General features: G+C 42.6%; 1 protein-coding gene across 9 annotated transcripts in view; it reads left to right on the top strand.

Annotated features, from left to right (window-relative positions):
• The first annotated feature begins 6052 nt into the window (after positions 1-6052).
• Positions 6053-11595, top strand: part of LOC100346269 (zinc finger protein 585A) — a 29690-nt gene continuing 24147 nt past the window's right edge. Inside the window, exons 1-3 of one of the 9 annotated variants that reach the window (XM_070062269.1) lie at positions 6053-6244; positions 7957-8037; positions 8660-8854. In XM_070062269.1, coding sequence (XP_069918370.1) covers positions 8786-8854 — 69 coding nt within the window. In that variant the 5' untranslated portion in view covers positions 6053-6244; positions 7957-8037; positions 8660-8785. Of the gene's footprint in view, positions 6320-7956; positions 8038-8659; positions 8855-11595 lie in introns of all 9 variants that reach the window. The other 8 variants (XM_070062276.1, XM_070062270.1, XM_008257209.4 and 5 more) reach the window with 8 other exon arrangements.

Below are 11595 nucleotides of genomic sequence, written 5' to 3'. Positions count from 1 at the left end.
TTATTTGGCTCATGATTCTGGTGGCTGAAATGTCCAATGGTGCTAGCAAATGGTGAGAGAGCAGGCAAGACACACACACACACACACACACAAAAGAAGAAGAAGAGAGAGAGAGATGAATCACCTGTCAGGAGAGGAAGCAAGAACCAGGAAGGGGCCAGGCTTGCTCCTTTATAAAAACTTGCTCTGCTCTGTATGGAATACTGCACTCCACAAGACCTAATCCATTCCACCATTAATCCTTTTAAGGGGACAGCCATGACTCAGTCACCTTCCACTGGGTCCACCTCTTACAGAGCCTACTACCTTTCAAAAGCATTACAGGGGCCAGCGCTGTGGCATAGTGGGTGAGGCTGCCGCCTGCAGTGCCGGCATCCCATGTGGGCACTGGTTCGAGGCCGGGGTTTTCCACTTCTAGTCCAGCTCTCTGCTGTGGCCTGGGAAAGCAGTGGAAGATGGCTGAAGTTCTTGGGTCCCTGCACCCACGTGGGAGACCCAGAAGAAGCTCCTGGCTTCGGATCAGCCCAGCTCTGGCTGTTGCGGCCATCTGGGAAGTGAACCAGCAGATGGAAGACCCGCCCCCCCCCCCCAGCAGTCTGTAACTCTGCCTTTCAAATAAATAAATAAATCTTTAAAAAAAAAAAAAAACTATATTGGACACCAAGCTTCCATCGCTTGAGGCTTTGGAAGAAAATTGCACCCAAACCATAACAGAATCGTAAGGATGGTTAGAAATTTTAGTTCTAAAAAAAAAAAAAAAAACAGATGAAAGAAAGGCCGGCGCCTCGGCTCACTAGGCTAATCCTCCGCCTAGCGGCGCCAGCACACCGGGTTCTAGTCCCGGTTGGGGCGCCGGATTCTGTCCCGGTTGCCCCTCTTCCAGGCCAGCTCTCTGCTGTGGCCAGGGAGTGCAGTGGAGGATGGCCCAGGTGCTTGGGCCCTGCACCCCATGGGAGACCAGGAAAAAGCACATGGCTCCTGGCTCCTGCCATCGGATCAGCACGGTGCGCCGGCCACAGCGCGCTGGCCGCGGTGGCCATTGGAGGGTGAACCAACGGCAAAGGAAGACCTTTCTCTCTGTCTCTCTCACTGTCCACTCTGCCTGTTAAAAAAAATAAAAAAAAAAATAGAAATTTTAGTTCTGCTAAAAGGGCCTCCAAAAGAGGGAATCATCAGAGTTCAGAGTTTCTGATCCTGGAATCTGATTTTTATTTTTCAGATGTTTACAGACATGAAGTTCCCCAAGATCTTAAAAAGGAACAATTAGTGATTGCAAGATTTTAATAAGTAGAAATTTACTCTTTGGTAAGACAGCCAAGTACACCATCTGAGCAGAATCACAGAAATCGAAAGACATTTACAGTTTACATTGAGAACAAGTGCATATTACTGTGACCTGTTTTCTTTCTTCTGACTCCATCAGAGATTTAAAAAAATATATGCTAATGATCCTTATCTAGTTTCCTATGTTTTAACTCCTTGATGTATTCCAGTATCTCCATTTTAATTCCTTTTCCTTGACATTCACTATTTAATAGTTACTTATTGAAAACTTACTATATCTTAGACGCTGTGCTAGAAGTTGGTTAAACAATAATAACTTAAGGAGACATGGTCCCTTCCAATAGGGAACTTTAAATCTAGTGCAGAGAATGAGGAAATTAGATAAATAGTTCAGGGAAAACAACTGCAGGTAGCTATCTGGATACTAGAACAAGAGTGGTGTTATCTGATGCTGTCTGGAAGCAGTACTTTTTAGTATCTTGTAATTCTATTTACATTGAGAGTTAACTGGTTGAGAGAATGGCAGTGAAAATCACTGATGTAAAGAAACACTTTGTCTGCTCTTGGGACAGAGTACAGTGAACTAGGGAGGGAGAATCATTCAGGGAAATGCTAGATAGGAAAAGCAGATGGAATCACCTTGTAGTTAACACTAAGTTATTCAGAAAAATACTAAGTACAAAGGCAAACATAACTTCAGACTGCATCACAATCAATAGGAATTTTTCCTAAAGCCAAGGTTGTTTTTGATTTTTTTTCCAATTTTTTTTAAACTTTTATTTGATGAATATAAATTTCCAAAGTACGACTTATGGATTACAATGGCTTCCCCCCCATACTGTCCTTCCCACCCACAACCCTCCCCTTTCCCACTCCCTCTCCCCTTCCATTCACATCAAGATTCATTTTCAATTATCTTAATATACAGAAGATCAGCTTAGTATACATTAAGTATGGATTTCAACAGTTTGCTCCCACACAGAAACATAAAGTGAAAAATAATAGATGATTTTTTTAAATGATGATGAAATCAGAGCAGACCTATTGTCATGTTTAATCCCAGTGAGAGTCAAGTTGGGAATTGATAATTTTTTTTTTTTTTTACAGAGGATCAGTTTAGTATGCATTAAGTAAGGATTTCAACAGTTTGCACCCCCATAGAAACACAAAGTGAAATATATTGTTTGAGTACTCGTTATTTTGATTCCATTGATCTGAAATAGTACTTTATGTGAAGTGCCACATGTATTTTTGACAAGCTTTCAAGTTGCAACCTTTTAGAAACATTGACTTAACCTACTCTTTACCTTCTGTGTACACACACTTACTTTTCCAAGGTTATATCTGAGAGTTGAGCAAGTTGGCAACAGTTTTTTGGGGTGCTCAGGCATTTTCTGATTAAGTGTCTGAAAGCCCGAAGAATGATAGCACTTGCTGATCATGATCATTTTGAGAAAGTTAGCATAAACAGAAAAATGCCAAGGAATCCTTCACTACAGGACAATGCTCCTGCTCATGCTTCATCAGCAATTTGATGGAGAATCATTAAGCAGTCACCTTACAGTTCTGATTTGGTTGCTTAGCTTTTTGTTTCCTGGTCTTTTTTCTAAACATTTATTTTTTATTTATTTGAAAGAGTTACAGAGAAAGGTAATGACACAGAGAGAGGTCTTCCATCCACTGGTTCACTACCCAAATGGCCTCAAGGGCTGGAGCTGGGTCAGAAACCATGAGCTTCTTCCAGGTCGCCCATGTGGGTACAGAGGCCCAAGTACTTGGCCATTCTCCGCTGCTTTCCCAGGTGCATTAGCAAGGATCGGAAGTGGGACAGCTGGCACTCGAATTGGCGCCCATATGGGATGCTGGCACTGCAGGCAGGGACATTAACAAACTGAGCTTCGGCATTGGCCCCCTGTTTCTTGCTCTTAGAGAGGGGCCAGCATGTGGCTTAATGAGTTAATGCTGCCATCCCATGTGGGCACTAGTTCGAGTGCTGGCTGCTCTACTTCCAATCCAGCTCCCTGCTAATGTGCCTGGGAAAGCAGAAGATGGCCCAAGTGTTTGGGCCCCTGCACCCACATGGGAGGCCCTGATGGAGTTCTAGGTTCCTGGCTTCAGCTTGGCCTGGCCCCAGCTGTAGTGGCCATTTGGGGAGTGAACCAGTAGACACAAGATCTCTCCCTCTCTCTAACTCTGCCTTTCAAATAAATAAAATGAATCTCTTCGAAACAAAAACTTTTGAATTAGTACCATTTTTCTTTAGCGCATACTGTAAAAAAAAAAAAAAAAAGCTGTAGTGACATGGTTGAATTCTTAGAACCCTCAGTATTTAGGCATGGACCAAATGGCTGGTAGCATCACTTAGAAAAGTGTCTTGAGGGGCCAGTGCTGTGGTGTGGTGGGTCAAGCTGCCACCTGCAGTGCCGGCATCCCTTACGGCGCCAGTTCGAGTCCCAGTTGCCCCACTTCTGATCCAGCTCTCTGTTATGGCCTGGGAAAGCAGTAGAAGATGGCCCAAGTCCTTGGGCCCCTGCACCTGCATGGGAGATCTGGAAGAAGCTCCTGGTTCCTGGCTTCGGATGGGTGCAGCTCCGGCCATCACTGTCAATTGGAGAGTGAACCAGCAGATGGAAGACTCCTCCCTCCCTCCCTCTCTCTCTCTCTCTCTCTGCCTCTCCTTCTCTCTGTGTAACTCTGATTTTCAAATAAATAAATAAATAAATAAATCTTTTTTTTAAAGTGTCTTGAACTTGAAGGAACAAATTTTGAGAAATTTGACAATTTTTATATTTATCTTTTAATTCCATTTTCCACAAACTTCCAGAAGTTCCAGTACATATTGCTATAATTATTAAAAGTTTTGTATAATCTTGGCAGCTATGCTGCTGGAGAAGACGGATGCCTCATACCCAGGTCCTTAACTTTGCTTCAAAAAGAAACTGAAGAACAAGCTGCAGAACAGTTAATAGCAAGCAGCAAGCGTTTTACTGAGAAAGTAGATACACACTGCAGACAGAGTGGAACCTACATATGAGAGGAATGTCCTTGTCTCTAAACTGTGTTTAACATTACATGTGTCATTGAATGAAAGGGGAGGTATAGTCTAATAAGCAGGAGAAATACTTATTTTTTTTCCAGGAAGTGGGCGGAGATGTCCCAGAATCTAGCTACTGTTCCATATGTCTGATGTTTCCTGTCATGATGGCTGGTATGTAATTTAACATGCTAATAAATTACAATGAATATATAATGTAGGTCAATCTATTGACATAGATTGAGGCCTTGGCTATCTAAATTGCTATGTACCTGGTCCAGGAAGAGGGTCTGTTTATCTTCAGAGCATGGGAAACCAAACCCATATCCGCTAGGTCTTGGTAATAGGAACTATTTTCTTCAATTGACTCAAATGCTTTCTCCACCTGTTTTGTTTTTTGTAATTTTTTGATTGTGGAGTTTGTAAGTTGAATTTTTATATGAAATTTTCATAGAAATAGTAAAGAGAGAACATTACAATGAACTCCATCTACTCTTCAACATTTAGTTATTCTTGTTTCATTCATATGCCCCACTCAATGGAGTCTTTACAGTTAGTAATATTCTGGCCATAAGTATTTTCACATGAATCAATAAAAGAGGTCATCCCTTTTATAACAAAAGTCACACTACCGACAGAATTAACAGTAATTCTTTGGCTTCCATTAGAGATGTGTGTTTAAGAATGGATTTCACAGATTTTTCCTCAGAGTATACTTTGGAGGAAGAAAAAGAACCTGGGACAAGCAGCCTGGCCTTCTAACGGGTTTTGTTGTTAAGCTGAGACCCAGAGAGGGAATTCCCTGGCCTGGAGGGGACTGAATGTTTTCAAGAGCTCTCACAACCTCTCACCACCGTCAGGCTGGAGCTCCTGGCAGAAACAGTATTTAGGTTGGATTTTGCAGAATGTTTAGGAGAGATGAAAGAACTCTTGACAACTAAGTGTGGTGTGGGCAGAGGCAAGGGGAATGTTACCTGCTTCACAGCTTCCACATAGAAGCTGAGGGAAGAATGAGAGAATGGACTGAAGGCGTCATTTACGTAGTAAGGACATTGTTTATACTTTTAATTATAAGTAAGTTGAAATATCGAAGTTTTCTTTAGGTGCTTTTAGCCACACCTGGCCCATATGAAACACCATTTAGTTATTTTTAAAATTATTGCTGCCTACGTAGTTTTTAACTTGCAATAGGGAGGAGGCTAATGGAGACTGATGGGGATTCAAGCTTGTAGCCCCTCCACCAACCCTTCAGTAAGGGGTACCTTGACGTGTCGCCCCTTTGCGGCTTTCCACCCTATCTTCCAAGGTAGTTTCTCCCGTTAGAGGCTACAGCACACTCTCAGCTGCGTACTGCCCATTCCAGCGTGTCTTAGTCTTGCTGGGGTTTTGCCCATCCTGTTTTCCTCAAAGTGGATTGTACCACCCCGATTTCTTCCTTTGTCTCCAACCCCCCTCGACCCCCGGCCGCGTTTCCCTGTGGTTTCTCCCAGCGGATAATTGTTTCCCGCAAAGCGCCGGCTCCAAACTGGTGACTGACGGTCCTAGATATAAAATAGAGCTCCAGATCCTATCTCCAGCACCGTGCCCCTCCCTGCATGTCCGCGTTCTATATGACAATCCCTGCCCCTCCGTGAATCCTGTTGAGTTCAGTTCTTCCGCTCTACGGAACGGATACAACTCCAAGATGGCGGCCCACACGCAGAGGCTCCGTTCGGGCGCCGCCACGTTCTCTACCCAATGGCGCCCCTTACGGAAACGGGACAATGTCTCTTAACGACGCTTCTACGCCATAGTGATTGTTGGCACCACGTGACCGCAAAGGGAATTCCGCGCATGCGTGGTACCACTGGCCGGAAGGGGCGGTATTGGAAGGCGGACCGTGAAAGGAAGTGGTTCTCAAAGGCTTTTTCGCTGCTACCGAGTAGAGTACGCATTTCCATATTTTAACGTCAAGAGGTCTCTGAGACGATTTTGGTTGGTCGCGACTAGGGATTCTGTGGGGTCTGTAATGGAGTGGGGGAGAGGTGTCTTGGAGTTAGTGATGGTGGTCCCTGAGTTAAATGCTGGCAGAGGCTGGCAGCCGTTAATGTTTGTGACAGGCGTTTTCTCTTGACAGTGAGGGGCTTTCAGGGATGAGGTGTTGGGATTTGGGGGTGGGGGGTTAGTCATGGGATTCGGTGGTCAATGAATGAGGCCTGTAGGGTCAGTAATGGGGAGTCTGTGGGATTTGTATTCAGCTAGTTTTCTAACCTGAGTTGAAAATTAAGCTGTTTAGTTTTCAGTTTTTTTTTTTTTTAAATATAAAGATTGAAAAGCTTTGGTGTGTAGCATTTTTTATTGTCCAAATTGAAGTTGTCCTTTAAAAAGTGTTAAGGTTTTTTTTTTTTGACCCATTATTAAAAGTGCATTTTCTGTTCCAGTTAATTTCTCTAGCTAATACTTGAGTTGAAAAAATGGCTTTATAGCCTAAAAACAATGTATGTCCTTGTTGTATGTTATATATTAAGCATATATTTAAATTTAAATGCTTTAAACTTATTAATTTAATTAGTAATATTAAGCATATATTTAATATTAGCTCCTTTTGGATTATTTTGTCTGCTGAATTACAGAAGAAGGTAGAATACATTGGCTAAGTGATATGTCCACTTATTCTGGCCGTTTCTGCTTTATATTTTTGAAAGTATATTATTAGGTACAATTATGTGTATTGTTAAATAATAGACCTGACTAAATAGCTCAAAAGATAATATAACAATTGAGGCTTCTGTCAACAATTTATAAAGCAGCTCATTTTCCCAGATGTTTTCTAACATTTGAATTCCTGGCTGCCAACTACATTTTTAGTTTTTACAGTTCTAAGAGGCAGTGAGGTTTAGTTGATCTAATATATTTTGCTGTTAGTGAAGTTGGAATCTTTTAGGTTAATTGTCACTTGTTTCCTATTCTGTGAATTTTCATTTTCTTGTCCAGATTTTTTTCCTGCTCTTTTTTTTCCTAGTGATTGCTAGATTTAAAAAATTTTCAAATTATTCATTAGTTTTATCTGAGAGGCAGAAAGGGAGAAGACAGAGAAAAAAAAAAAAAACAAAAAACAAAACCCTCTCATCTGCTGGTTCTCTTTCCAAATGCCTGCAGCTGGGAGCTGGGAGCCCCAGAGCTCTCAGGTGGGTTGCAGGGACCCAAGTCCTTGAGCCATCACCTGCTGCCTCCTGGAGTGCTCATTAGTTGAATCTGGAATTGGGAGCAGGGCTGCGACTCCAACCCAGACACTCTGATATGGGATGCAGGTGTACCAAGTGGCAATTTAATTGCTGCACCAAATGCCCACTCCTATATTTTTTAATTAGAAATAGCCTGTTGTCACATAATTAAAAATTATGCATATAACTTCATGTTGATTTTTATGGTGTATTGTAACATTATTAGGGAGTATCGTCTAGAGATAACTGCCCTTTACTTTTATAGTTGCTGAATTTTAGGTGTAACATTCCTCCCAGCCCACCTCAATGGCACACAAAAATATACTACTAAAATTTATTTTAATGTTTTTTTGAGATTTAAAAAATACAGATATCTAACTGTTCAGTCCTATTAGGATGTGTCTACTGACTGACTAGTGTGATGTTTTGTTTCAGGTGGATGAAACAGCACCATTTTTGCAGTGAATGTCTTGTGCACAAATACCACTTCTGTGACATGTAAATAACAGTTGTTTGGTATGCTTATTTTATCTGTTTGATTACATGCTTTTTAATTTTTTATAAATTTACTTCATAAGAATATGGTAAAGGCTAATATTTATTGCATGATTCTCCTGTGCCAGTGAGGTGGTTAGCACTTTACAACCATCATCTCATTTGATTTTCATGGCTATGAGATAGGCATTTTCATCCTCAGTTTTAAAACTGATACTGAAGAAACTTGTTCATATTTTCATAGCTGAAAATTACTGAGCTGGTGTTCAGTTCTGCAGTAATGTTCCTCCGACTCCCATGGTTTTTCCCATGACTAATGGCTATCGCAGATTTTGTTGAACTCTATTCTCCTCAGTCCTCTCTCTCAAAATATGGTCCCTGGACCAACAGTTTCAAGATCACCTGGGCCTTAGAAATGCAAATTCTTGAGCCAAGTCTTTGAAATACTGAATCAGAAAGTGTAGGGGGTGAGGTTGAGAGTTTTTATCTGTTTTAACAACCCCTTTAGGTGATTCGAATGGATAGTTTGAGTTTGAGAACTACTGCTTTGTACCTTCTATCCCAGGGACTTGAATCTTAGTGTGCCCAGGCAGGGATTATGTGGTAATGTTGAATGACTGACTATGTGCTATTGTCTTTCCAGGTGTCTTTGATGTCTCTTGGAGAGGCCTGGGCCAGATCTTCCTTTGGAGTCCAGCTGCCTCTTCCCAGCAGTTTTGCTTGACTTTATAGATGAGCACTAAGCTCTCAGCCCCTGAGAGAACAAGGAATGAGACCCAGTGTGGCCATGCCAGCTAATTGCACCTCATCCAAGCAGCCCCCAGCCCTGGCTTCAGAGGTGAGGAGTCCCAGGGTGTGGGGATTGATTCTAGAAATAGATATCTCTGATCTGTCAGCAGAATCTCAGGGCAGTCAGATGGGCCAGGAAGTAGCCAGACTGTAGACCCTGGTGCTCCTAAAACAAATTTTGATCTTTTTGTCAAGAATGAGCAACACGTGGGTGTTAACTTGCAAGACCAGATGTAAGACATTGGAGAGGTGAACTGTGAATGAAAATTTGATTATCACACTGTTTAGATCTTTTGGCCACAGATAAGATTCCTGGTTATAAATCACTTTTGAATGGGGTTTTGAAATATTTCTCCATTTTCCTTCTAAACTTCCTCCTCATATACAAATATTTTCTGTATTCCTATTTTTGAAATTTTGTTTATCAGATGCTGGTTCTCCACTTTTCTCCACTATTTTCTATTTCTTTGCTACTCTTCTTTCTGGGAAACTTTGTCAATTTTGTTTCTAGTCCTTCTATTGAGCTTCTCATGGCTGGTATCACCATTTTAATTCTGTGTTTTAATTTTCAAAAATTCTAGTTGTCTAAATATATTTTAAAGTATACTTACTTTTATTTATTCGGAAGGCAGAACAACAGAGAGGGAAAGAGATTTTTGCATCTGCTGGTTCCCTCCCGAAATGCCTGAAACAGCTGGGACTGGTGAAACCAAGGCCAGGAGCCAGAAACTTCATCTGAGTCTCCCACAGGGGTGGCAGGAACCACATCCTGCTACCTCTGAGGGTGCACACTGATTGGCAGGAAGCTGAATCTGAGGGGGAGGCAGGACTCAGTTGCAGATGTGGAATTGCCAAGGGAGTCCCTAGCAGTGACCTAATCCATTGTGCCACAATGCCAACACCTAAATATTCTTTTCTATAGGTGTTCTGTTCTTATTTTATGGTTATCATGTATTTCTTATTGCTCTGAAGATATTATGATTGTTTATTAGAAACAGTCTAATTTTTTGAATAGGCAGTACATACAGTTCAGAAATCAGAAATATAAAAAGCAACATGCAAGAATTATGGTGAAAGAAATTCAAGGTAAAAATGGAAGTATGGTTGTTGCTGTGGATTCATTCTGAGAGGAGGAGCGTGGTGGGGGCAAGAGGCGCGGAGTCACCACACAGACCCTGGGAGTCAGGTGAAAGCGGGCCAGAGGCGAGCAGCCTGCAGACTTGTTTATTTCAGTTGGTACAGCAGCTTATATAGCTGAAGTAGCCAATCCAGTCAAGGGGCGATTTATGCCCTAACCAATCACAGCCTGTTGCCAGGCAGGCTCCATTGCCAGGTGGTTTCCCAAGGGGTTTCCGAAGCCATACTAGAGTAACTGACATTCACTTGCCAACGGCCACCTTGGCATGGCCTTCTCATTCCACCACATTTCTCCCTTTCGTTTATTTTTGAGCAATGGCCATACCATTGTTGACCCCATTTCCATTTGGTCTGTGTACATGGCTGTGCCCCAGGGGATCTTACCCGTCCTTGACTAATCAACCCTCAAAATGGGAGACCTCTGGTGTGCTTGCTCAGATGGGGTAGGAATGAGGAACAATGGTAATCAGGAATGGCGTGACCACACACAGGCTGTGGGCCGTTCGAGTGGCTGACCAGAGCTAGGGGGGTATAAAGCAGTAGCGGATGTGGCTATGGGCAGTTCCTCAGGGTAAGATGATAGGGCAGCAGCTTGACAATCGGTAGCAGATGTGTCTGCTAACAAGGCAATTCTCAGTCTTGTTCAGCTGGTTCTGGTTGGCTGTCAGTTGCAGGCTGGATGTTTCTGGCTGGTACCCAAATGGGCTGTGCCGCATTCTCTGGAAAGACACAAGCATATCCTCGGCCCTTGGATAGCAGAGGGTGTGGTCTCTTCCATTCTCCTGTCAGGGGTATTTCCCCCTAACCATAGGGGCCGGGGTCTGGGATGGAAAGGATCCTCAGTATTTATAAGCTGGGCTGATCCCTTGGGAATGAAAAGTAAGAAAATTGATAGTGAAAAGGACCTCAGTCAAAGCAAGCTGTGGGTCTGAGGGCATATGATTGTTTTTCTGTATTTGAAGGAGATCTTTAATTACCTTATGAGTTCTTTCAGTGATTGCCTGTCCCTGTGGGTTGTATGGAATACCTGTGGCAGACTGTATGTTCCAGGACCTCAGGAAGGAATTAAATTCCTATGATGCATACGCTGGCCTGTTATCTGTCTTATGGTCCAGGGGACACCAAGGACCAGCATGGCTGACTTAACCGCCTTTATCACTTTTCTAGCCTTTTCTCTGGATTGGGCTGTTGCAAATGCAGCCTTTGAATAAGTATCTACCATCACATGGACAAACTTAAGTTTACCAAAGGAGTTAATGTGGGTGACTTCCACTTGCCAGAGCTTCTTAGGAGCAAGGCCTCACGGGTTCACTCCTGCTTGTTGCAGTGGGCCTGACGGGGCGAGGCGGGCACAATTCTTGCAAGAGTGCACTAGGTGTTTGCATTGGCTCATTGTTAGCTCCAGGAAAAGTGATTTTATGTTGTTTGCTGACATATGAAATTTTTGGTGTAGAGTACAGGCTTGTTGTAGGTGTCCAAAGGAAGCCGTGTTGCAGGAGATAAGACGATCAACCTTTTCGTTGCCTTGGAAAATAAAGCCAGGTAACCCAGTATGTGATCTTATGTGTGAGATATACCGTGGGTGTTTTCTATTCTCAGTTAGCTCTTTAGGTGTTGTGAGCATTTGATCAGTTGGTTTATTGGTCGGGATAA

The sequence above is a fragment of the Oryctolagus cuniculus genome, chromosome 18 (assembly GCF_964237555.1).
Source record: "Oryctolagus cuniculus chromosome 18, mOryCun1.1, whole genome shotgun sequence".
NCBI lineage: Eukaryota > Metazoa > Chordata > Mammalia > Lagomorpha > Leporidae > Oryctolagus > Oryctolagus cuniculus.
Note: the sequence above shows the minus strand (reverse complement) of the source record. Positions and strands in the feature narration are given on the sequence as shown.